The sequence below is a fragment of the Sylvia atricapilla genome, chromosome 3 (assembly GCF_009819655.1).
Source record: "Sylvia atricapilla isolate bSylAtr1 chromosome 3, bSylAtr1.pri, whole genome shotgun sequence".
Taxonomy (NCBI): Eukaryota; Metazoa; Chordata; class Aves; order Passeriformes; family Sylviidae; genus Sylvia; species Sylvia atricapilla.
Window position 1 is genome coordinate 30,435,832 of NC_089142.1, and position 27,591 is coordinate 30,463,422.

Here is a 27,591-nt window from a genome sequence, read left to right on the forward strand (position 1 = left end):
AAAAAAAAAATTAAGTGGAACTATGTCAGAAGCAGACATTGAAGAGAAAGCACTTAAAAATACCTGACAACACTAAGACATGTCCCCAAAGCAGTGGTTCAACTCCTGCTCTGAAATGGGTGAAATCTGGTTTTGAATTGACTTCCCTCAGTTCCAGGTGAACATCCTAATCAGACGGTTCTTCATGGAACAGAGATCACAACTTCTTACTCTGGTACTTCTTCCCTGTTAAGGAAATGCAGCAAGAAGTAACAGTTATGGGATTGTTTCAGGAAAATTCACCACAAAAAACTGGCCAATCTCTATCAAGATCCTGTGTCACACAGGTGAACTGAGACAAGAAGTACTCAAGCCTCTTGCTACCCCTGAAAAAACAGAATATGAGAAATGTCTTTGAACAGATGAAACTGGCTGAGAGAACCCTGGAACAGTAGCATGACAATGCAATAAAAGTAATATCATGATTAGCAGAAAATATTTTGACAGCTTCTTCTAATAGATTTTCCTTTTCCCAAGCATGATACAGAAGATAACACTAAAGGATTTTTTTGGGATTTTCTTTTTTGCTATGTGTTAAAAGCCTCACGGAGTCAAGAATGCCACCCTATATTCTGATACTTTCAAAAAATAAATCCGAAATAGCTTTTTATTAACTTCAGTGTAGCCCGTTGTTCACGAATAATATAAAGATTAATAGCATTTTTTCAGTCCTACTTTCCAAGCTGACTTAGAAGTTACAGAGTATGCAAAATGAGTAATTATGATGCATTAGATGAAGGGAAGAGAAAATCCAGTATGTTGGTTCAAAAAATTTCTGGACTGTTCAACTGCTGATGTGCCTAAAATTCAGTTTTAACTAAATCCAGTTCAGACTCATTTAACTGATACAGAAAATGTCTACATACACTTCTATTGCATCTACTCCATTAAGTATAATTTTTTAAATTTTGATATTCAGCTGAACTGTTTTCAAGGAAAAAGTCTAAAAGCACAGGAAGAAAAAGATTAAAAGCACAGGAAGCAGAAGTTTCCAACTTCAGAACAGGTGGAATTGCAACCCTGTCCATATGTTGCCATGACAACAATCTCTAGAAAAGCAAAGGCATAGATTAATTTAAACAATACACAATCTTTTATTTTTTTAACTTCCCTCCCCTCCTTTTTAACCAAAGATACTGAAAGAGTACAAATTTCTTTTTACATAAATTGAAATCATTACTTTTAATACAGTGTCAGGTGGAAGATAATACTTACCTCTAAAGCCAGACAAAAACTTCTGAGGAAGGTAATTTTCCAAGAAAACATTAAACATTCCTTAATCCAGTCACCAGCCGTGTTGTTCAGCATACTTTCAAAATGGTGTTCTAACTTCAGGGAGATAGTAATTTTCAGCAGCAAATGCACATGTAAATATTCAATCCATTTATTGTAGAAACACTGAAGACACAATATAGTTTTAACATACTCCCACTAACAAGTACTAATTTAATCGGAACAACACATTGTTTATTGTGGAAATGCTGCAGACACAAACAGAGATTTAAACACAGTTTAAATCTACCATCAGAGAACATGACACTTCAAGGAAGGCCAAAACAAAATGGCTCTTAAAGCTAAAAAGGAGAGGCAGATGCCATTTCCTAGAAATGAAGGAAGGTAGGCTCCACTGGAGCAGCTTTAGTACTGAGCTTTTCTTTTGGATTGGTGGTAAACGAAAAACCCAGAGCCCAATGACTTTTCCTCTTTACCTAATTGCTCCAATCCAGGAAACTTTGGCACAGGAATTTTCCTTTGCTTTGTGGCTCTAACATTATTCAGCCATTTGTTCTTAGCAAGGCCACTGTTTTTGTAACTTTTAATCCTACTCTGTGGCATTTCAGTGTGTGTTGTGCAAAGAATGCTCTTGAGTGTCAAATTCTATCTTGACAGGAGAGTAACAGCATCAGGTTATTGCACTAGTTCTTTCATACTCCAGTTTTATCTGACTAACAGCAAGGCTGTTAGATAACTGATTTTCCTCATTATTTGCTACACTGGCCTTATTTTATTTCATTTACACTGACAAGCTGACAAACATATCTACATGCAAGAGGAAAGAATTCCACTGCATTGATTTAAAGGGACAAAAAATTTAATTGACAAACTGATAGTTATTTTAAGGTAATCATGCAGATATTCTATTTCTAGTTCACTCTTGTACACTCCCTAGATTTAAACCATTGAGCTGCACTGAGAGAAAAATAAAAATAAGGCCTATTAGAAAAATCTGCACCACAGAGGACGTGGTTTACTCTCTCAGTTCCAATGGGACATTCCCTTCTTTGTTGCTATGTATTAGTTGTGAAGCTGTACTTGTAAAACAGGGAATGTTTATGTATTCAAAATTTGTGCACAAAATAGAAGTAAATCACATGCATTTTTTAGCCATCATAAAAACAATGACAAAATAAAAGCACTATAAAAGACTGTATGAAACTAGAGCTCTTCTACAATTTTTTAAACAGCAAAAAACTATCAGTTTCATAATGGAAATCAAAACACATTTTTGGGTACAATTCTTTGCATGTCATTCCTCCTTACAGTGCTATATAACTACTTTACTTTTTCCTCTCATTTTAGTATCAGCAAACATCTGCCTACAGACTAATTCAGAAAATACTAATTAAAAACTGTAAAGTATTAGAGCCTAGCACACTGATTTAAAATGTCTCTGATCATATATTTGATATCAAGTCCTAGCATGAAATTTCTATAGTTAATCCAAGTAGTTTCTTGTTAAGAAATAGCACACATAGTCTGTCAGATTATTTTCAGTACAAAAGATATAGAGATAAAGTAGTTTAACTGAATAGCTCTGAAGACTCCTAGGCATCAGCAGGGAAGGCACTTTTCTGGTCACATAGTTCCAAGCACAACAGGACTCCACACAGCTTTGGTATTTCAGTATCTCCTTCAGTTTCTATGCAAGTGATATCCACTGACTGCCCAGTCCTGAACTTCTCCACTTGCAAATAATGCAAAGAAAATTGCTCCAAAGAGATTAATAGAGGCAGCAATATAGAAAACCATCTGCCATTCTTCCACAGTATTCTGTCAAATGGGGGAGAGAAAAAAAATGCCATCAATGTACAGCTTCACACTCAAAAATTAATTTTAAAATTGATGCTACATGCCTTGCCTATTTAAATGTAAATGCCATTCAGGATGATTTCACAGCACCATAAAACCATTATAAACATATAGGATGAAATCATTAGTACATTCAATTTCAGTTTTATAATACAGCTTACACAGGAAGTCTTATCAGAATTGCATTACGCTATCTGGATCAGTGTATCACCCAAGATGGAGAACCATTGACACAAATGCAGAGAATGTTACTGTAAGGGAAACACTACTTTAGCTTTCAGATCAGGTGATCCAAGAGCTGAAGTGCCCTGCACTGTGCAGTAAGCTATTCCTAATGACCATGTGAACATTCCAGATTCATAAGCCTTTTGGTCCAAACAAGGTAGCTACCTTAACTCAGATTTCAAGAGTAATCTCTCTAAACTCTATTTTAAAAAGGCCTTAATAAATGTGTAGTAAACAACTGTAACTGTGATGTGTTTGCTTTTTTTTCTTTTATTTCCAAATAAAGAAATAATATTTATAGATTTCTTAAAGGTTTGGGTTTTTTTTAAATTCCAGATGATGCAGTAACGATCCTGTAACGATCTTACTACAAAAACAGAATACCTGAAGAGTGCATTAGTATGGAGGGGGAAAAACTAAACTGAACAAAAGTACCCTAAAACAACCCACTTGTTAAGGTATCTGGAAGAATTAATTCTATTGGAATCATGTATTAATGAATATTTTCTGGTTATTTTTGGTTAGAGCATAGTGACAATTAAACCAAGGTCACGAGTTTGATCCTCATATGGGCTATTCACTTAAGATCTGGACTTGAAGATCCTTGTGGGTCCCTTCCAACTCAGAATATTCTGTGATTTTTGAGAAAATCCTTAGAATGACCTCCAACTCCAAAAAATTCAAGTGCATCACTAAGCTTACTCCTCCCAACTCCCTTTCTTAAAAGATTCGTATGTTCATTGAAAAAATAGTAATCAACTCCTCAAAATGCTTCCCTTTTTCTATCCAAATCACTACACCACCTTGTCAGTCAAATCTAACACTAGAATCTAGTATCGCAATTATCTGACAAATGCTGACATTAGGACTCAACACTTCATGTGAGAGCCTAATTTGAAAAAAAAAAAAAAACCAACAAGCAAGAACTTGTTATAATTTAATAAAACAATACCACAATTGTCTCATCTAGTTGGCATTTTATCAAAGTTCTACTGTGATAGAAATATATTCATTTTATTCCTAGAGATTATAAGGGATTGAGTCAGTAAAATTTTCAAGTCTTACGAAGGTCTTTGATTTTACCCTTATTTTCCTGGTCAGAGTCAGGACAATAAAAGCTAGAAATTAACTAATTCACAATGGAACAATAGGACTTAGAGGTGTAACTCATGTTTCATTTAAGGACTGCAGACTTAAGAAGAAGGAATTTTTCAACTGAGATAAAAATATCACAACTGAAAAAGATAATAAACAGACTCACATTTTGAGTGAGGTTTTTGGCAATAACTGGCCCCACCATTCCTGGGATAGTAGCGAAAGAATTTGTGATCCCAAGAAGAATTCCAGCATACCTGCAAGAGAAGTTGTTAACACTGCTTATTAACTTGTAAGGTTTATCAATCATAGAAACAATTTTGTCTAACCTGACCATGTAAGCCTCATCTTGATCACACAAAAGAAATTAAAACACAAATATTCCAGTGTGAATGACTTGCTTTACTTCTAATAACAACTCACTGACAGCTTGGCACATACAATTTAAGGGACACAGTTTGGTGGTGGACTTGGCAGTGTTAGGTAAATGGTTGGGTGTGATGATCTTAAAGATCCTTTTCTCCTTAAATGGTTCTGTATGTCTCTATTTTCAGAGGCTAGTTATGGACTTTAACTTAAATTGCCTATGGCTTTGCTCAAGACCCATGATCCAAACCTACATCCCCGTTGCTAAGCCACAACCAAACTGTCTGGAATGGATCCACCGGAGCAGTTAAAGACACATTGCATGTATTGAAGCAGGAAGACAACAAGGAGTATGACAAAGTGCTGTCTGCCAACAGTTAGGAGTTGGTTCAGGTTTCATTGCTAAAACTTTGTCTGCCGAGAAGGCAGTATCAGCAGTGTGCCTGGACATCCTCACTTACATTACAAAGTGTATATTCCAAAGATAGGAGTTCAGAGTGCTGTGGCAGTCCTTCCCTTCAGCCTTCTGTGGGTCAAGGCCAATGGGAAATAGGCCTGACTAAACCAGTTCTGCTGGTTGCTGTTCTTGCAGCTCCATTCTGAGGCCTCATGTTCCATGAATGTGCTACTCTCTCACACACAAATGTGTGTGTATGCACCAGCAGCCATAAAAACTTGCTGGGAAAAGCTGGTAACTTGCTTAATATCTGAATCTCAGCACTTCACCTCTAAGCAATTCAAGATCTCTCTCACAGGCATTTTGCAATAACAAAAGTTTGAAACTGTACCACAAGTGCAGACTTGTGAGAGAGACTGAAGAGAAATAAGAGCCAGATGTTCCACAGAAGTCTGACCTTCTAACTGCCAGGGCACAGATCCCTGTGTGTTAGATTTTCAAGGTGGATTTGTTGGCTGAAGAATCATGCAAAATATGAACAGTTGCAGTTTACCATAGGAGAAAGGAATCATATCCCAGTGATAATTTTAGGCTGTTTAGAGTAAAATTATGTCCTCGCCAATATTAACATAGTAGAAACATATTTAATCTCCAAAGAGAAATGCATAGCTTTGAAATTTTATTTACCGAAACAGGAGAATTCAACCATACAGCATTGTTACAAAAGATTGCAATGTTCATTCCAGTGATATTAGAAAAATGTGTGGATTTTTCCTGAGAAAGGGAAATAATCATATAGCCTACTAATTGATTTTTTTCCCCTGAAATTCTACACTACGTATCAGTTTAAAGCATGCCAACACTTTAGTTAAAATCTCTTTATTTCCTTTAAACCTAGCATGCAGTCTTCCTATCTTGGAAAGTGGTTTAGAATTAATAGTCCTTTATGAAGGTGAATGTCAAAGTGTGAAAGTTTCCCTCAGGAAAATAAGCACATAAAGCAAAACCCTGTTTAAAGCCTTTATGTAGAACCAAACACACTTGGTCTCCAACATGTTTGAGCACTGCAATACTGCTAACAGATACTTCTAAAACTGAACACAGTTTAATAATTCCTCCGGTTGACAAAGATCTTTGGCAGCCATTGCTGGCTAAATGCCTCTGTTTATGCCCAGTGTTTCTGAAAGAGGTTGCATTCTTGATAGTGCTTGCTGTTTGATGCAGATAACTGTGATGACACTCCCTTAGCACAGTGGAAACTCCCATACAAAAAGGGAAAGCAAAAAAGTGACATGTCTGTACAGCAAAACCAATAGTAGGCTGTTGGCCAGGTCCTTATGGCATACAGGGGATAACTAAATACAAATTAACTTGCAGAGCAGTCAAGTAGTAAAATCAAGAGTCAAAAAATCAGCTATGTGAAGTATTTAGTGTACAACAAAACCACATGAATATTACAAGGGATAATGGTAACAACAATATTAAAATCTGTAATAGAAAGGTACTAATGTACTTTTAAAGAGCTAAAATATAATATATATTCCCTCAAAGAACAATCTTGTCTCCCTCCTGTCCCCAACCCTCCTCCAATCCAACAATGGCATAATTAATACATGTTAGCAGCCAAAACCGCATAGCAAATATTGTTGTTAATTAAGCATCAGTATTTTCATTCACTTTTTTCGTGTGACTATAATAATTATTTCTTTGATATAATGCAAATTTTAGTGGCAAAAAGGGTCCATTTGCTATTCTTGGCAGCACACTTTTAACCAATCTAAATGGGCATTTGTACATTTTGAAACTGCTTTGAATTACTTCTGGTTTTTCTAATGTTTTTCAGTAAATTATGAAAAATAAATATTGAGCTTTGAGTAAGCTCTTTACCATGGTTTCCTTCACAATTTTATGCAGACCCTGTTTTTAGAATTCTACAATTATGTTAAGCATTTCCTTGAAATTGTGCATATTGGCCTTGATCATTTTATCCAACAAAGTTCAGACAAATTGCAAAAATCAGATGTGGGGGAGGGGGAAAGACAGTCTTTTTTTTCTTCTCATCTCAGATGGTTTTTGCATTTCTGTATTCGAAAGAAGAATTTTTTTAATGTGACCTTTGTTACAAGGATGTGCTTTTTTCCTTCTCTGCCCCCTTTTGAACAGATTTGCCCTGGAATAAAGCATGCATGTGCTGAATAGAAAACCACTGATTTCAACAAAACGCACTCCCCCTGACCACCAAGGAAAGTCTTCCCACATATGCAGCCACTTGCCTCTAGAGGCAATGCTGGGCTAAAGTGCCTAAACTATCAGCAAGACACCCCTCTTGCACTCAGTGTCCTCCCTTCTGCTTGTCTGAGAGTGAAGAAGAGCTGGAGGAACTTGCCCAGTGTGAATGCAAAGGGAAAAAAGCAGGACTTTATCAAGGGCAGGAAGAACAGAGTGGGATTTGGTAAAAGGGATCAGCAGCAGTTCATGTGAGATAACTATGCCTGCTGACAGGCATTGGCACAGTGTAACATAATTTTCTTTTTGTGGCTTTTTTTCAACACCTAAAGTACTCTGAATACTGTTAAAAACAAATTGACTCTTGAAATAAACATATATGAAACGCAAAATGTTCTGTCTAAAAGTAGAAGATGCATACAACATCCTAGTTTGGGAAACCTTAGCCATTGCCTACATGCAGAAGTTCCTTGTGTGTGTAAGTCACATTGCAATTGCATGATTTCCTTTTTCCTGTCACAGCTCTGTTGCATTCCATGGACAGGTTAAATTGTACTCACACAACAAGCACAATTTAATACATATTTTGGAAACTAACTGTTGTAGTTCTGCAAAAATAAGCTTGAAACAGAAGCTGTATAATGGTCCCATAACACCCCAGAAGAACTGCTTTAACTACATTTTCTAAATTTTTAGTTATACATGATTTAAAAGAAAGTGTGCCACAGAAGCTATTTTTCTTACTTTCATATTCAATTCAGCATTACAAGCTGTTTATAGTTGGCCAGTGATACTTCCCCTCTTGCTTACTACCTAACCTCACCTGCCAAGATTAACTGGATTCCCACTATTTCCTATCTGTTAAGTCAAAAATTGTCCCTGACTGTGGATGTGACCACCACAGTTTCAATTGCCAAAGCCTGAATACCACCTTCAACTGGGAACCAAGGTCTTCTGTAAGTTGTCTAGATGATCAGAATTTTTTTATAGATGTTATTTCTACAAAATATTTTTTCCTCTACACTTACACTTAAAGTCTTTTCATTTTACACATTAATACAGAAACGCACTTTTCTTTGGACATAAAGTCATTCGACCATGTTCACATCTAAGTGCTACCACAAATAGGTAAAGGAATGACAAAGCAAAGTACTTGACTTCTACCAGTGCACTTTTAGGAGAATACACATACATCCACACTCTTCGGGAAACTGACAGGTCTGCCCAATTATGAATTTGTAACACACTAGAGAATTTACAGCCTGAAGTCTCAACTTTCCACTCTTGAAAATTATTCATTTAAGAGCAATTGTCCAATTGCTGACACCTACTGACCTACTGAAAAATCAGGTCAACTACTTGTAACAAAATTTAGATTTCAGTGTACAGAATGTTTTTTAAATGCAAATAATTTGCCTGTATCACAGTGTTTAAATGTTCATACTAGGGGTTGATAGCTCCAGTGGAAAAGCTGAAAACAGTGAAACACTTAACTGTACAGTTCAAAAACCAGTCCTATTAAGAACATGAATCAAATGTGACAAAAGTCTATCAAGTCTATAATTACAATCTGTGACTACAGGAATTATATAACTTATTACTGCAGGATTAAAACTGGAATGCTTCTAAACTATTGTTGATGTCATATCGTCTGCCAAATTTGCAGTTTTTGGAAATACAGTGCTTAATATTGTAAGCCCAAGTAATTGTCAGTGTTTACATTCCAGGTCTGTACAGCATATGATCCATAGCTACATTTCCAAGGCACTTCAGTAACACAAAAAGAAAAAAAGGGGGCCATAAACACTTCACATGCACTAACAACAGTTTCAGCAATACTTACGAAGGTGCTATGTCCAGATGGTTGATGCTGTAGCCTGATGTACAAAATCCTCCTAGTGTTGTTGATATGGTCACGAATGCAACAGCCAGTGCGTAGTTGCAGCCTATGAACCCAGCTGCTACTAAGAACACCGCAGGTCCAATCATTCCTTTAAGACAGAAACCTCAGAATCAATGGACGTTTAACCCCAGTGACACTTGGGGGCTCCAAGTGTTTTCCATACGACTTCCATCGCCCCCTGGCGTACAGAACCGGCACTGCACCGCGCGCGTTACAGCAGGACCGGGCGGGATCAGAAATGCTTTGGAGTGAAGGGACCAAAAGTTCCAACCTTCCTTCCACTGGCCTGGACATCTTCCACTAGATCAGGCTGGTCAAAGCCCGGTACAACCTGACCTTAAGCACTTCCAGGGATGGGGCAGCCACGACTTCTCTGGGCAACCTGTTCCAGTGCCTCACCACCCCCCCAGTAATTAACTTCTTCTTATTATCTAATTCAAATCTACTCCCTTTCAGTTTGAAGCCATTCCCCCTTGTCCTATCACTACATGTCCTTGCAAAAAGGAAGAGCAGATGGGTTGCAAAACTGTTCTTGTCTCAGGAAACAGCAACTAGATCAGAAATATCCCACTCTAGCACCAAGGAACAAACTATATTAAAAAATTAATAAACATTCAACAGGTTCTGAAAATTAGCTCACAAATTAATTATATTTATTGCTATAAATAAATTGACACTGTGAACCCTGGGGGAATCCAAGATAGCTGTAGAGATGCTGCACCAGGCTCTGGAAACAGTTCTGAGTTCATCAGCCATCATGAGCTCATGCACACTGCTTCCTATCTGCAGTTAACTTTGACGTCCATTTCCCAGAGCTCGTTTACATGACCCACTCATGACCTCTGCAAACACCTCCAAGTACATGCTTTTGTTGATGAAACCAACCTAAGTCCTGCTTTTCCTAAGACAACATTTTTTCTCCTGAGTTATACATACATGGGTGTGAGGTATGTATAGCCCTGCAGTTAACTGAATCACCAAAATAACATAGGCTTAAGACAAACAAACAAAATGCCTGAGAATTTATTACAACAGCTGCTTTAAAGAAAGCAATTGAATCAACTGAATTGAGGAGGCAGCAAGGATCACCATATAATAACTGGGCTGCAAATTCTGTGGATCCTGTGCCTAATATTTTTTCCCCCTGTTCCCTCTTCAGCAATCAACTTCTCTTTCTAAAATACAGAATTTTATTCGTGTTCATTAAAAACCTCATCTGGCTAATCTGTTAGTGACTTCAGATCATCACTCCTCCCAGTCAGTTAAGACCATTTTGGATTCTGTTTGGTCTTTTTACTGTGGTAGCAATTGTAAAATTTGCAAGTGTATTCCTGTTCAGTTACTTCAGTCTCAGTAAACAAAACACTGAACAGCAGAATAGGCTCATACAGAACAGTAATCCTGTCAGTTTGATAAACCTTTTTTGATAACAATGTTTCATTCACCCTTTTATGGTGACTTTACATGACCATTTATTTGATCGGTTTGCTTGTAGCCCAATTATCTTGTCCTAAAAAAAGCTTTTGACAATCTCTTATTGTTCTCTTATCCAGTAGGCCTACTTCTCATGGAAAAAGATAGGATTATTCTTGACACATTAATGTACAAATAAAGTTGCTCCTCTCAAGCCATGCACAATGCTGCCTCAACTCACAGCAGGATGTCAGACTACTCCCCCAAGCCCTTAAATTTTCCCAAACTGATCTAATTGTATGTTCTAAGTTTATATGTTCCAGGAGATGATACTTGTACCTACCTATTAGAGTAAAACATTTGCGAACACAAACAGTGGAGAAGTTCTGTTTTTCCTGTAAATAATCAGCAATTTGGCCAGAGAGAATTATACATAACCAGCAGCCAAAATAAGGCAGGGCAGACAAAAATCCATTCTGTTAAGGAGATTAAGAGAAGACAGTTAAAACACTAAAATGACAAATGCATCATGACTTAATCTATAACTACCAATGCAGTCAGACCAAAATCTCAAAGGTTTAGATCAGCAGCTAGCTTCAGGAAAAAGAAAACTATAACTGAAGGTATCCTGTGGACATTAACCTGATAGTGGAAGTTTCCAGAATACCAATATCAAGTGAGTTAGTAAAGTAAGTGGAAGCTGTAAATATTATTCAGAATTTTGAAAACTATACAGAATCTCTGGTTTTTGTACTACTGTTACATTACATTATTCCTTATCCATCTGCTGAAACATCTGCTGCTGGCTGTAAAGAGAGACAAAATCTAGAACTAGGACTTTTCATCACATCTAGGCTGGACATCCCACAATCCCAAAGCAGAGTTATTCAAGATCTGACATTACTTACACTGCAGCCACCAGTTAATTCCTATTACTTTTAACTGCTGCTTACAGACTTCTGCCTGATTCTAGATGATTTTCTGCTGAAGGGAAACAAAAAGTACTACTAAACTGCCTACATTTACAGCCTTTCAAAAAAATTATGGATAGTTATGGATAACAGAGCTATAATTTGACTTTATCTGTTATTAAAAAGCGGTATTTGAATAGAAATAGTATGACCTTTATACACTAGTAAGAAAAGTATATTTGTCAAGAAGTGGAAGATTCCCTAGGAATTTTAATTTGAAATTAAATGAGAAACACATCCCCACCTGGGGTCCATTCTATCAGTACTTAACCACGCTGCCTGTTGGATTTCAGTCAGTTTTCAAAATCCGTAAGTAAAATTTTGAAATATAGACAGTCTCAGTAATTAAAAACCTTTTTTAAGCACTATTCAAAGAAGCAGCATTATTTCTAACTAATTTCTGTATTTTAGAAAGGAAACTGATCAGCAACAATTGTATAATATTTTAAACGGTAATGCAATTTCCATCTAAATGTGTGGCAACAAAGTTAGTCCAACACTATTACACAAGCTTTTTTTTTTTTTTTTTTTTTAATGTTTACAACAGTCAGTACTCTAAGCTACCCCAAAAAGAAAAAACATAACCCAGGGACAAAGGAAACCACAGCAGAACCTGTTACCATTTAATGCAATGGTGTTTCACAAAACACATGCAACTGAGAGCTGTGATAGCAAATGACTTTCACGGATGTTGATTCAGGGAATACCTGAAGAGGCATAATAAGGAGCCCAACCAGTAACTTCAGTTAGTTTTTTCCAGCCATTTTGCAGCTTGCCCTAACTCAACCTTCTGTTCTAATGCTAAGGTTCCCCATCTTCTCCTCCCAAGATTGCTGGCATCGCCTCTTTCTTGCATGGCATTCATCTTCAGATTGCTCTAAATTATTTTGTTTGCTAAACCAAGAAAACGCTATGTTAAATTTCTTGCAATTTCTGAGCACCTTTTTATCTTAGCTATACCAGTTTCTCCAGGTAAGCTATGCCATCACCAAAACTGTTTCAATAAAGACAGACCAGTACAGTCAAGTAATTGCTGTAAATAAGAATACTCCACCTTCCACATCTCCTAATTTTTCCCTGATAAATAATCCAATTTTATAAAATTTTCTTCAAAAGACTCTATCTGGACCTTAAGACTATGGTTTTGTTTCATCCAGTTACCCTAGTAAGAAAAGGTATTTTACCTCACTGAGGAAAGAAACTGACAATATAGAAAATGAGCCAATCAGTATGAAGCTTCCCTCTGGTCCCTTTCTGCCCCAAACTCCATCCTTAAAATATTTTCAAAAATGCCATTTGTCCAATGGTTTTCTTAATTTTATTTTTAACTTGAAATGTTCTCCTTTATGAGGTAGCAAAGAAGTAGACACTATTTCAGAAGCCATAAAACTTGGTGTCAAAGCTCAAATAACCATAGAACCCATATAACAAGGAAAATATTTTTATAGTTACTGTTTTAAAGCAGAGCAGTTAAAGATGGGTACCATGCACCTTCAAACAGAAAATTTAACTTGAAAGTTGGCACTAAGGTAAATGTCAAATAAGTCAAGAAAGTGGAAATTATAAGGCAGGCAACATTTTTGATGCATCTGCTTAATTGTGCGGGTTATCATTTCCCAGCTGTAGGTTTACATTCCAAGGTTCTCAAACAGTTTCTTTAAAAGATTAAAGATTTAGTTGCTTTCATTCAGAAGAAAATTACTATATTTGTGTATATCTCACCTCCTGAGCATCAAATCGCAGGATCTCCTTCATGTATGTGGGTAAGAGTGTAAGAAGTGTATAGAAAGTCCAGTTGTAAGAGAAGTGTGCCACAACAATAGCCCAGAGAGGCAGGGACACCAGCATAGGTCTCCAGGGAACAGATTTCTGTGTAGAAAGCTGGCAAGCAGGAGACAAAGAGAAGAGAAAAAGAAGGAAATCAGGATGTTGATATGAACATTTAATAAATATAGCCAAATCTATGCTCGTGATCCATTCTGAAAGGCACAAAATGAGCCTCAGTTGATAAATGCAAGTCATTAGCAATAAATTAATTACTTTCTTCAGTCCTCAATGAAGGTATACTAAAGTATGTTACCACTCTGATGCTCACTATTCCAACGTAAACCAATTATTACATTTTGTAATTCAAAAAGTATGGCTTTCCTTGTTGAAATTTGATGCCCTCTGCTTTTACTATAAATAATTAAATATTTGGTCACCCTCAGGTGTTGATTTAGCTGAATCTTTCCTGCTCAATCCTAGATATTAACTTTGGTCTCTCAGCCATCTTCATTGTTTCTAAATACGAATCGCTCCCAGTCACAGGAATGAATCCTATGCAGACTTCCAGAACTGGCTCATTAGCATTTTCTCTGCAAATAGTAACCTGTTGTTTACTCTAGACACACTGAGAAAGAGAAATGCTGTAAAATATTGTATTGCAAATGTTAAAAACATTATACAGGTCTGGATCTAGTATAAAATGACAGTTGGGCTTTTTTTTTAAATACAAAGCTTTTTAAATAAAGCACCTCAAAAGCATCTCTAACAAAAGGCATTATTATAAATGCTTTGCTTGATTATTGATTGTTTTTCAGTTTACAACTGCACTATTTAATTTTTTTGTTTGTTTGTTTGAAAAATCCTGCCTCCATTTCAGGTTAACAATGTTGTTATAATACAAACATGTTTACATAAGCCTGTAACAAAACATGTAACAAACCAGAAACAAAGTTTGACAATAATGACCATGTTTGTGGTTTATGTTCAGACTTTAATACGTGATTCTCTACCAAAGTGCTGTACCTGATCTTTTAGAGAAGACAGTATATATTCTCTTTCAGCATGTGAAATGCTCCTGTGAGTTTCTGGTGTATCACTAACCAAAAACATCCAGAAGAACCACCACAATACGCCAAGTGCACCTATTGTTGTGAAAACATGGGTGAAAAGATAGAAATAAAAAGCAATTTCATCAATTAATACTCTCATGATATAGTCAGAAGTGTTTTCTCAATACACTAATATAATTTTAATGAGCATTATTTTTCCCTAAAGAGGCTTAACAATGTACATTTAGATATAATAAAGAATGAAGATGACTAAACAGAATTTTTTCTTTTTCTTTTTTCCTTTTTTTCCTCTCCTTGAAGTTCTTCATACAGCAAGAAAGCTGCGTGCTCATACATAATTGTATTTTTATTAGTCACATGGAAAAGCCACAAAGGATATGGCTCACCCTTAGGAAATAAAAAGTTCACATTAAGTTTAATCACAAAAAATACTCTGTACACATATACAGAATATCACTACATGCAGCTTAATTGATGTACGAGTCCTCCTTTTCTTTCTTAAGCCAGCCCCAGAACTGTCATTTGAAAAAAGGTAACTTTTCAATAATTGGTCCAAATTAATTGCACTGTTATGTAACTGTAACATTGTAACTTATTTAATTTTGTTCAGTTCTTTGGTTTGAATCTTTGTGATTTGTAAAATACTCAAGAGGTTTTTTTTGAGGAAAATGTAACTCTTGCCTTATATTTGATTCCCCCTTCCCATGCAGAATATGAAATGGCTCAGACACATAAACAGACCTGTAAAAAGCACTAGCGAAGCCATGCTGTTAAAAAATATGTTTGCTGTTTCAGCTTCTTCAAGAATATAAGTCACATTAAACATGCTATGCATTCCTTCAGGGTCCCTGTGACTGCTAGAGATTTTCCACAGTTTACATTTTAAGCAGCAGTAACTTTTCACACATTCTCTCATTCAAAGTTGAGGTTTATTCCTGGGATTAAAGTTATTAACTCAATTTCACACTTCAGATAAGAAATTTCAGCCTGTTGTTTTCAAGTGGTGAGAGAGTTAAGAGCATTTGACTTGTACCAGCTTTTGTCCAACTCAGAGACAGCTTTGCTCACTGGAAGAAGGCTTATTTAGCCATTCACTGGAATCTTCTTAGCCTTAAACATTTTAATTGCCCAGAAGGAATAAAACAGTAACCCAACGTGTCAAACATGCTTTTAAAACGTAAAGTAAGTTTTATAAGATATGCTTCTCCAAAAGAATATGGATTGTACTTTTAATAATTAAGAAAAATCAAAGCAATAGAAACTCACCAAATATGTAGAACACATAAACCCAGTTCATATAGTAACAAATTAAACCAGATAGCGGCAGGGACACAACAGTTCCCAGCTGTGCACCTACCAGAAGAAAGCAAAATAAAGTGGAAAAATAATTAGATCTCCTAGGGACCCCTTAAGTATAAGTGCCATATCAGAATTATTTTATTTTTCTGTAATACGTCATGGATAAAGATTGTCACTGTCACCAGAGGGTTGTGCTTTGCTTTAAAGAAACGCAGGCACACTGAGCTGCCTTGGCAGCTCCAAGCAAATAGAGCCACAAAGCCCTAAGAAGCAAAAATTAGAAGCAACAAGCAATAAAAGATAAGCATTCTTGGCACATTTGTCTCCAATAAAATAATGGCTCTAATACATCTAAACCAATGCAAATTAGTCAACTGGTACTGCTGCAAAACGAGAGAGAGCTGAACACAGTATAATTAAGGCCTTGGGAGTATAATGTGACAACTCAGTCAGTTTGCATTTTTGTATCTCCTTATAGCTCCACAAAACCAAGAATGCTAGAAACATGAAGCAGAAGTCACGCATACATAACCAGTAGGTTCAAATTCCATGTTTTCCAAATGTGACAGTGTCTAGGATCAAGGGAGAAGGAAAAAAATGAACAGATTCCAGCTCAGAATAAAGCCAAAAGCCAGAAAGAACTATTCCTGTGCTTATAATTCAACATACATTTTGCAAAGAATAAGGATGGCAGGTGTTTCCCTTTCGAAATCTAAACCAGAAACCTGTCTTATTTACATACTTGACACACTACTGGTCATAAACAGTAGGTTTTGTCTCCTAATGTTAGCTGTATGATTACTTCTCCAAACTTTATCTCAACTCAGAAAAATATTAAGACTATATTGATATTCTGGCTCCCTAGACTCCACCTTAATAGAAACAATAATTTTTATTTGAGGCAGAAAGCTCCAACAATGAACAACAAAACCACATACATAATGCAAAATATAAATCAAAATAACAACTATATATAACCTCAACCCCATGTTCTCTCAGAAAATCAACGCAATCAGGATTAAACTAACTAAAGACCACATGACTGCCAACGTGGAAGGAACAGAAAGGAAGGAAAACAGCCTGCCAAGATAACACAAGACATCTTATCCACCCATGACTGCTAACAATGGGCTGTTCAAGGCCACAGACTCTTCTCACCAATACACTAGGTATACATTTTCACAAAATACAAAAGGACAGTTAAAAAGCTCCCAATTGCTAAATGCAGTAGAAGGCAATCTCAGCTCTGTATGCTCTGCTTAACTTGTGTGCTGGGTCTCACACGATGACTTCTTTTAAAGTAGATTTAGTTAAATACCAAAGCAGAAAACAGATTTTTTTTCTCTCTTTCTTAAAAATCTTTTTCGATGCATTAGATGAGTTGAAGTAGCTCTTTGAAGGGTCACTTCAATGAATGATGAGACAATTGGCTCAAAGCAAAGTGAGGAAACATGAGGAAAAAGGATTAAGGCTTCATCCCTCTGGGAAAAGTGAGTCTTCTGGATAAACCACAGGTCAAATAAAAACCAGAATTTTTGCTAATAAGAGTGAGCAAAGCAAACCATTACTTCAGTAACTGAATACAAAATTTGTCATACTCTAAGAAATATCAATTTTGACTAGGAAATTTAGAAACCTGTTTTTCATCTGCTGCTCAAATACTGCACTGAGCAATGTGACTGACCAATAAACCCTTAAAATGTGAGAAGGCTCAGTGGAGGCAGGCAAGATCAACATGTCCATCAAACTCGGGGAATAACACTGGCTGTGACCAACCACAGTTGCTGTAAAGAAGCTGACTTTATCTCAACTCAAAGGGCACCAGAGGGTGGCTTTGATTTAGATAAGCAGCCAAGTGGATCAGCTGGTGGTGTAAATGTTTCTCCTCATTCAGTCATTTCTCCTCATTGAAAGTGTGACTGTCTCACTGACTTAGCCAGACCAAGATGAGGGGAATGAATACCTGGGTCAGTCAAACACAAAGTATAAAAGTTAAACAATAACAGGATTTCTGAGAGAACAACAGACTTGACTTGCAGTCAACCCAAATTGAAGTGTATTGCACTTCTATATTTTGCTACGTGTTAACTTACATTTGCTATGTGCTAACTTGTACTGTGCTTTCAGTACATTCTGTATCACTCTGCTAAATCAAAAACCCTGTGCAACATAAAGTATCTTCAAAGAAGTAAATCTGCTATCAAACATTACACCTTCCAGACACAGAATATCTAGGACAATCTGGTCAGAGTATTTGACTCTGACAAGGAGCTCTTGCAGCAATACATGGGACCTTGGATGTTTTCTTCCCCAAGTTCCTCCAAGAACACTTAAAAAAACCTCCAAAAACCAAACAAACAGCTCTATCCTGTGACTTCTTTGTTCCTAATGCTAAATCTTTTTTATTTACAGTATCTTCTATTAGTCAGCTTCACAGTAATTATCTGCACTACTTCATACCCAAGTTAGACCCAAGTTTACACTTATTTGTAGATGAATATCTTTTGTCAGGTATAAAAACCATGAATAAATGAAGAAAATGAATGGAAAGCAAGATTTACTTTAATGTTACACTTTCTGGATTAAATGCTGATTAAAATTTACAGTATAAATCCCTTTGATTTAAGTCAATCCTCCCTGTTAACTGCATAAAAATTTATAATCCCATTATCAGCGTGGGAATTTCTCACCTGCATATGAAATACTAAGGAGCTTGCTGCGTTCCAGTGGAGGAGCCCAAGAAGACCACATTGAATGCATAGCTGGGAAGGTAACGCCCTGGAAAACATCATTTCACTCTACTGAAAGGCAAGAATTTTGGAACTCACTTCAACTTTACATGTTTCAAAGCATGTTCCATTAAAAAGCAGTAGTACTATCTGTTAGTCTGTTGTCTAGCAAGAAACCACTTATAAAAATTGTGCAAGGCATGAGAATAAGGAGGGAGAATAATTCTCCAGCTTTTGACTCGGTATATACCGGAAAAGCAGGAACAATACAAACAACACTTGTTTCAAGACCCTGATTTCTGAAAAATGAGAATAGTTTTGTCTCAAGTTACATTTCTTATTTGAAAGCTTAGGCTAAAATATAGTGCAAATGCTTTAATTATTCTAAAAACCATAAAACTAGGCCACTCAAATGAAACAATCTATAAACTATTCCAGCATAACAACCACCACAGCGTCCAATCAGTACAATTTTAAACAAATTATTCAGATACATTTTCAAATTACATAGAGGAAACAAGATTACCTCTCCCAGTCCTTCCAAGGCTCTGACAGCTATGAGGTAGCCAACTCCCAAATTTGCAGCTAAGGGAGTAAGCAAGGTGAATACAGAGGTACCAAAGATGCCAAATCCCAGCAACATTTTGCCTCCAATTTTGCTTGCAAGATATCCTCCTGGAATCTGAGTAATGATATAGCCATAGAAAAAGGAACCAAGGATCCATCCCTGAGTATCAGCATCCCAAGAATACTTTACTCCCTAAGAAGAGAAAAAAGCCCCAACAAATTGCAGTAAGTTAAAGACAGCAGTTTCTCTGACCATATTTTTTATCACATTGATCCACTATTTAGTCCTTTACAGATAAATTTCAAATTTTTTGTGACCTACTCCCTAGGGTCTCCTTTCTCTACACCCACCTCTACTGCAATCAAAGTTGTGTTAAAAGCTAATTCAGGTAGTTTACAATCTGTTTGGACATATCTAACCCAAGTATGAAAATCATCACTACATGAAATATAAGAGTTCTGGCAGTTATCCCTTTCTGAATTCTAAGCAGCTTGGGTTAGGTGACAGGTACTGACCACATAAGTCTGCCTGACTACAAATTCCACTTCCAAATCACAGAGTGGACATTTTATCATGCTCTATAAAATTGCTTTACCTGCAGAAAATTTATAGACAAAAAAAAAAACAAATAAGGAGTTGCGGGTGCTTAAACCTAATCTAAAGAAACAGAGCAGTCAAGGACAGGGCTCACAAGAGTAGGTGGAATAATGGGAGAAGCACAACAGAGGGAAGATGAGTTTAGTGGACAATGCAATAAAAGTGAGGATGACTGAGACAGGAATCTGCAGTTATAAAGGCAGTCAGCAAGAAGACAGGAACTGTTGCCCAATAAAGTGGTTCTGAAATTTGGGATCACTTCCAAAAGACCAATTTGTCTGCATTTAAATGAGCAGCATACATTTCACAGAAATGATGAGACAGAATCTTCCCATAAAGTTCACCATTATAATTTGTTTGTGATAAATAATAAATGACTTCTTAAACAAGCAAACAAAATGAAAGCAGGAAGATGGCAAGAGTCCTCAGGAATTACTTCAAGACAAGATCTGTGCAAGACCAAATTCACAAAGTTGGGGGTTTCTTTAGAAGTTTTTTTTTCCATATCTGGCAGTTCAGCTAAGAAATGTGATTTTAAGAATTACTGGAAGTCAGAGGTAAAGGATATAAAGACAGAATTCATGATCTGAGAAAGAGATTGAAGAAGTGGAGAGAGAAATATTACATCTTAATTTGTAATGAAATTTCATGCCATTGTGACTGTAAAAGAACAGACAAATTGGACAGTAATGGGAGCTCTGATGCAGATGTAACAGTAACAATTGGTAAGTGGCATATAAAGCAGTGAGTCATGGTAGATCTACGGTCAGATTAGCCAGTTTCTAAGGAATAGCACAGAAAAGAGGTACATTAAAAAGCTGACCCTGAGCACAGCGCTTCTCAATTAGCTAGTCATTGAAGGCTAATACTTCCCAGAATAGCTTTAAAAGAACCACTGGAAAGGCCATCCAGAAAAAAACAGCCTGTTCTCTTGCCACCTAAATATGGTTCTATCTACCACAGAGTTCTAAAACCACTTTGACATGTCACGTTACAAGACAAGACACATTACTGAGACCTCACCGTTGTGTTTCGAGGGGCATTTATGGTGGAAGAATGCTCTGGACACACATTGGAAGTCACATTCTTTGCTAAGCTTGTGTTCGGTTCTACCATATCCACCAGAGCCACGCTGAGGTTCACACGCAGTGCATACAGCAGGAAGAACCCAAAACAGGCCAGGAGTGCGAGATTGTAGCGAGCTGAGCAGCATGCAGGGACTGAAATGAGAACAAGTGAAAAATGTTTAACAGACCTAACAGGATAAGAACAACTCATGAGCAGCTTTTACTAAGGTTCTCAGAAATCTTTGGGTAAGATAAAAAATTAGCAAGAAGACAAAGTAATTTTTCTTTTAAGTGGTTTATTCAATAGGGGTAGAGTTTGAGGCTGGTTGAAAAAAAAATTTAAAATCCCACTTTCATACTGATGTGCAAGGCAAATGTAATCGTTTAGACAACAGGCAGCTACCCACATTAGCAAGGGGACTGCAGAGGATGGGTAGTGTGTGGTCTGTGGAAATGGATTTAGAAACATAGCTTCAAAAGTCCTCTCCAAAATCCTCTAATATTTATTCAAGACAGAATTTCACACTTAAAAAACCCCAAAACAATTAGCAGGAAGCCTGTAATATACACAAAAATAGTTCAAGAAACACAAATTCTCCTAAAGTAGTGCCAAAGAACAGTCATTGCTACTTCAGGTTGTTTTCTAGGACAAATTTTCCTTCTATAAGTTTGCATATAGAAATATAAAAAAGGGAATATGCATTTGCTGACAGCTGCCAAAACCACCAGAAAGGGGAATGGCAGACACCGTGGTGGCACTGTGAAACACTAACAGGTCCCCAGCTGCCCAGTACACCCGCTTGGCAGTCACAAGACAACAAAGGAAATGAGTCCTAAGATTCAGCATAACATCTGTGTCGTGACATTGAGTCAATTCTGTCAGCTGTTTATACACAGACAGCAGACTATGCACTCTAACACAGTTATTGATTTCCTACAGTAGTACACAGCAGCACTTGGCAGAGAGCATTCATCAGGGCCAGGAGATCCAGATCAGAACCGAGCTGTAACAGTTGAGATCTCTGCAGCTACTCTTTATGAACTGGCAATGCCTGAAACTAACTACTGAGCAGGAATGTCAAATTGTTGAGGAACTACTTGAATAATCTGCTGAATTTTCAAATAGAGTGTAGAGTTTCCCCTCTTGTGAGGGAGCTATGTTACTAATGGGAAGTTTTATAACCTGGATGTCTGAAACTCTGGGAAGGTTGGAGATCAGCAAATATTACATCAGTTTACATCAATCTACAGTGAGCTCATCTTTCACTACTCAGAGTTCAAATGATGAATAGAACAAGTGCATCTCTGAACAGGACTGACAAGAGCTTTATGTGCTACTGCAGTATGTCACTTGACTGGATTTTCTGATCTGCAGTAAGAAACAAACGACATGCCCTGTGGACAAGCTGATGAGATACCTTCCCCTTCCCCGTAACTTCCCTGAAACAAAGAATGAGCCTATGTGATTTTATTTTTCATGGGGAACACCAATAGAGACTTTCTGCAAGGTTGTTTTTCATGAAATTAAGATAACTTTCCCATTTTTGAAGTCTCTAATCCTGACAAATTTATGTGAAGCTCAATTTGGCTGCACAAGTTGTTAAAATGACAAAGAGATGCTGTACTTGCTATGTTCATTTAAAAAATAAACAATAAAAAAGGATAATATGCAATATAAGGACAATATGCAAAATCCCTTCCAGACCTGTGGAAATTGCAAATTTTGCCTCAGAAGCATTTGAAAAAGCCATCCTGGATTTTTAAATGTCATGAGGGAGAGCAGCCAAGATTTTATTGCTTACATTGAAAACAACAGGCACCGAGAACAGGAAGTACTTACGACACAAAAACTACTCAAGCAGCTTTGTTGTTCTCTGCTGTTGTTTAAAAAGCAATTTGCCTTAAGTAGAAAATGTAAAGTCATATAATTTATAACAATTAATAAAATTACAGGTAAAGCTACTTACCTGTTCCACTTCTTGTAGTTGCTGGGGTTAAACAACAATAACAGAAAGCTGAATAACACGCTAATGATGTAACCCTTCCTTGGAAATGCAGATTAATTAGAACAACCATTACTTTTCCTCTATAAGACTCTAACTGGTATATAACTTGCATGGAGAGCGATCTCCACAAAACAGATAAGCAAGAACTTAAGCTCACTAACATCAGATTTTCTTTTTCAACCATAAACATTTTATTAAAAAATCTAACAAACATATAGAATTGAAGTCTGAAGGAAACAGCTACTAAATTATTGGTTCCCTGTCATTCCATCATGTGCACTTGAAATACCTAAGAATATTAGATCAGGTTAACAGAACGTAAGACTCAAGAAGATTACAGGTGTGTTTCAGGAGAGTGCTATAACCAGAGACACAGATATTCACTCCCCTGAAGTTTAATGCAGCTAACAAAAATTTAAAGCATTGTGTTCAAAGTCTTACCTTGACTAGCAGTCTTTGGTCCTACATCTACAGCCAATTCTGATTTTAGAAGCATGTTTAAAAGCACTGTAGCTATAATTGTAAAAGATCTTTAAATTGCAGTTAAAAAAGAGGTCTGAGCTGCAGGTTGCACGGCAGTTTAAAGGAAGTTGCTCTTCTGCAGCAGTTTTCTTTGTGGGTGAGGTGAGGCACCTCCAGCCGGAGCCTGATACATTGTGCAAACTTAAGAACTTATTGCTTTAGGAAGACCTGAGCTCAAATTTCTCTCCTTCTGCCACTTTCAAAGTAATTTTGTGAGCAGCTCCCCTTGATGCAGTTGCACATTTCATAAGTAGGTTAGAGCATTTTTGCATGACATGCTAAAGAAACAAAACCCCCTTACTCTGCTCTTCATAGGTTGTGCATTCTGGGCAGCAAAAAGCACAGACAAACAAACATGCTGGCTCTGTTGTTACGCTGTGACCATATATCGAGCCTCCTCTCCTACCTTCCTGCATCCTTTCACCTTCCTTCCTCTCCATACTCGTCACAAGCTATTAGTCTTACTCAAAATTCTGCCCTCGTATGAATTTTTGACACAATCTCGGTGGACCCCGGTAGTTTTTAATATTTCGACCGGTATTTGGGCTGGAATGCCTTCATTGCAACGAGCCCGAGCCGAGGGCTGGTGTCTGCCAGGGCGGCACGCCTGACCCCGCCATCGCCAGAGCCGCGCCCGCTGTCAGGACTCGGGGCCGTGCCTGCTCCCGCAGCCCCGGGCACCGAACGCCGCGGGCGGGGAGCGCCGGGCCCGTCACCGCTTGTCCCGGCCCCCGGGCCCCACAGCGGCGCTCGCGGCCCGCGCCTCCATGGCAACGCGACGCCGCCACACAGGGGCAGCTGCCGCTCGTCTCACCCGTGTCGGGCTGGGGCTCCTTCAGCAGTGGGGTGCGATCCTCTCCCTCCTCGGGCTCCATCTCGCTGCTGCCACCCGGACCGCGCAGCGCGTTCAGGGCGAGACCGCCCGGCACCACCGCTGCGGCCGGGAGCGGGGCCGTGCTCGGCCCGGCTCGGCTCTGCCCGGCTCGGCTGCCCCGGGCTGGTTCGGCCCGCCAGCGCTCCCCGCCGCTCGGCTCTGCCCCGCCGGGGCCGGGCAGCGGCGGCCGCAGCCCGCGGCGATCACGTGACGGGCAGGGGCGGGCGGAAGCGGCTTCAGCGCCGCGCGGCTGCCGGGCCGGCCTCGGCCGCCATCTTTAGTGCGGGCGGCCGCTGCCTCCCTCCCGCTGGCTGAAGAGGCCGCCGCGAAGGCGGGCGGCGATGGGTGTCGCTGTACGCGACGTCCCCGAACCCTGAGGGCAAAGTTCCTCATCGTTAGGACAAATCTGATCAGGCTGATTCAGCAAAAGCGGCTGCTCCTCAATGAAGGCGAGAGCCTTTCGGTGCGGGTCCGCCGCGGCAGCCGCGGGTGGAGAAGGGTGCAGGCGGTGGTCTCTCTGTAACCACCGAAATGTCATCTAACAATAAACAGTATTTGTAGCGATGGTCTTTTTGCTCTGTGTGTGCGTGCAGTGTGTAACTCCTGGAGTGTGGTTTTAAAATCATAGAATGTTACAGGGTTGGAAGGGGCTTTACAGATCATCTTGTCCCAGTCTCCCCTGCTGAGAGGAATGACAGATTTGTCTTTACAAACAAGTGGGTCTGCTGGTAGATAAAACTAGCACCGAGAGATAAACAATAGGAAAGATTCCAGTGATTGATGAATGGAAGATACTTACCTTTACAAACAAAATGTAGGTTTACTGATAAATGAAATTGGATACTGAAAGATGAAAGAAACAATGGGGGAACCCATAAATTCCGGAAGAATTAAAAATTAAAGAGAGGTTATACATTAAAGGGGAATCTTAGCTATTAGGTAGTCCAAGAAAGTCTGTACCTCTCAAGTACCTCAGCCAATGGAGAGAGAGGGAAATGCGGCTGGGAAATTAGGATGAATAGGAGGCTGCTCCTCCAAAATTTGAGATACCGCAGGGGAAATGTCCCATGGCCTCTCCCTTTATTCGAATAAAGTAAAAGGACTTCTCTGTCTCCTTTTTGGACATAAATCTCTGGCGTTTGTGGATTAATTTTCCTAACACTGCCATGGGCAGGGACAGCTCCCACTGGACCAGGTTCCTGAAGGCCTTACCCAGCCTGGGCTTGGGCACTGCCAGGGTTGGGGCACCCACAGCCCCCCTGGGCAACCTGTTCTAGTGTCTCACTGCCCTCACAGTAATGCATTTATTCCTTCTACATAACCTAAATTTCCCCTCTCTCAATTTACACTCATTACTCTTTGTCCTGTTACTACAGTTCCTGACAGAGTCCCTTTCTGGCTTCCCTGCAGGCCCCCTTCGGATACTGGAAGGTTGCTATGAGGTCTCCACATGACCTTTTTTCCAGGTGAGCAGTGCCAACTTTCCCAGCCTGTCTTCAAAGGGAAGGTGCTCCAGTCCCATTATGGAATATGTGTGAAAATGTACCAGTATAGATTAATAAGCATTGTGAGATATGTAATAGAGGTTTTCCTCTTGGAATCAGTGTTTTTCAGCCTCAGTCAAAGTTAACAACAGAGTGGAGATCTTCAAGTTTTACAGGTTCTTTCCTACATGAGAGTCACCTCTACTCACATTGTGCACCACTTGCCAGGGCTGAGTTCTGAGTCATTTTGGTGATGCTGCCGGTCCTCTTAAGGCTTTGCCTTTGCTTAGATGCCCGTGCCATCCTACTGGCTTGTAAGTAACTGCCTGGAAAAGTCTGTGTGGAAAACAGGAATATAAAAGATTCCTGGCAGCATATTCAGCTATATCGTTTCACACAAGGTAGATATACGAGTCTGCAAGTATCAATAGAGCAGCAGTGGCTGTGTGCCTATCATCATACAGTATTACATCTGTATGACGACATGAAGCAAATCAGTGCTTCTGTTCTGGTTCTGAAATTTAGCCTGAGGGTCTTCTGTGAGTCCAACTTACTTGGAAACCATTCTTACAGCCAAAATTATGGGAAGAAAACAGAAGGAAAAAACAAGTATCAAACATACTTTACATCATTTTATGAGAACTGGTGATTTGATTTGTAGTAGTCAGACTTTATTTATTAGACTTTATTTATCTTTGCATTTCACACATGCTGTACTCTTCTTGGCATTTCTGCACATACCACGAGAGACCCCAGTGCACTAGCACCCAGCCCATGAGGAAGGACGTGTAGGGGTATATGGGACAGGACTATGTGCAGCAGGCAGAAGATCATGAGTGTGATCATTTCCATCCACAGGCTGACCCCCAAGATCTCCATAGACTCCTCTCATCATAACATGAAGAGGACAAGGGGCTGCAGTGCCCAGAATGATAGACAAAGCTTTTTCTAGAAGTCCACTTCCCCCCCCCCCCTTACTTCTTCTCCCTAAGGCAAGTTGTATTTAAATCTACCTACACTGTCAGTACAGGATAATGCCAAACCTCTTGCATTAACAAGGAATGTGGATTCTTCTGCCTTGCTGTCTCCTTCTCAGATCTTGCAGACTCCTACTGTGGAGTTAATCTTAGTGACACACTGCACCAAAAGCAATTTGTGAGGCTTCAGCCCCACAGCAAAAGATGACATCCATGAATACAGATTCAGGAGTGTGTGAGGAGCACTTACCTTTGTCACAGCAGAAAAGGATGTCATTCCTTACACTCTGGAGGCTGACTTTATGTACAGTTGTGTGGAAACAGATGTGGTTTGCCTCAGTCCAACCTACCGGGCACTGCAGGCTGTTGGTCTGCTCTGCCAGTGTGTCATACTTGTGATGTATCCTCCTAATGTGGAAGATTTGAAGTAGCTTCAGACTTTATTTATTTTTATTTCTAAAAAGGACAGTTGTTTGTATTCAAACACTTTTGCCCTGGTTACTTCCATTGCTGGATCAGCTGTGCTCTGTGCTAGGCTGGGGAGGTGGTGGACAGCACTGCTCAGCGCCTCGCTTCCCTTGTCATTTGACTCCACAGCATAAAAGAGGAAAAAAGCAGAGCTTTCTACTTCCTTTCCTAAATTCCACCCTGGTATTTTAAATCACCCATCTAAAAAGACATGCTGCAGCATGTCTCGTATAGAGCAGTAGATGGCTCTCTTTCCTCTGAAGTACTGTTGGGAAAAGAAACACTGGGTCATAAAAGAAAATCCAGCCCTGTTCCCTCAATGCCATGGCTCCTTTTGGGCAAGCTCTCATTTTCATTCAACAGTGCAGACAGGATACAGCTGTGATGATGTAGGAATACATTTTAAACTGATTACCTGTATTCAGTGGCTTAGAAGAT

General features: G+C 38.7%; 1 protein-coding gene across 2 annotated transcripts; it reads right to left on the reverse strand.

Annotated features, from left to right (window-relative positions):
- Positions 1-1,407: 1,407 nt before the first annotated feature.
- SLC17A5 (solute carrier family 17 member 5) lies at positions 1,408-24,445 on the reverse strand. Of its 2 annotated transcripts, XM_066315023.1 has the most exons (12): positions 24,165-24,445; positions 23,270-23,341; positions 20,779-20,975; positions 19,117-19,350; positions 18,552-18,639; positions 15,829-15,915; positions 14,516-14,634; positions 13,448-13,606; positions 11,098-11,230; positions 9,282-9,429; positions 4,616-4,706; positions 1,408-3,090 (listed from the first exon to the last, which is right to left on the reverse strand). In XM_066315023.1, the coding sequence occupies exons 1-12, from the start codon at positions 24,223-24,225 to the stop codon at positions 2,953-2,955; spliced, it is 1,527 nt and encodes a 508-aa protein (XP_066171120.1). In that variant the 5' UTR covers positions 24,226-24,445; the 3' UTR covers positions 1,408-2,952. The 2 variants fall into 2 exon arrangements, with proteins under 2 accessions (XP_066171120.1, XP_066171119.1); XM_066315022.1 differs by lacking the exon at positions 23,270-23,341 and having other exon boundaries at positions 24,165-24,363.
- Positions 24,446-27,591: the final 3,146 nt, after the last annotated feature.

Coding starts and splice junctions, on each gene's coding strand:
- SLC17A5 (XM_066315023.1), bottom strand. CDS start 24,225: ATGGAGCCCGAGGAGGGAGAGGATCGCACCCCACTGCTGAAGGAGCCC. Junction 15,916..18,551: donor CCTTAGTATTTCATATGCAG/GTGAGAAATTCC, acceptor TTCTTCTGGTAG/GTGCACAGCTGGGAACTGTT. Junction 4,707..9,281: donor CATCTGGACATAGCACCTTC/GTAAGTATTGCT, acceptor CTTCTCTTGCAG/GTATGCTGGAATTCTTCTTG.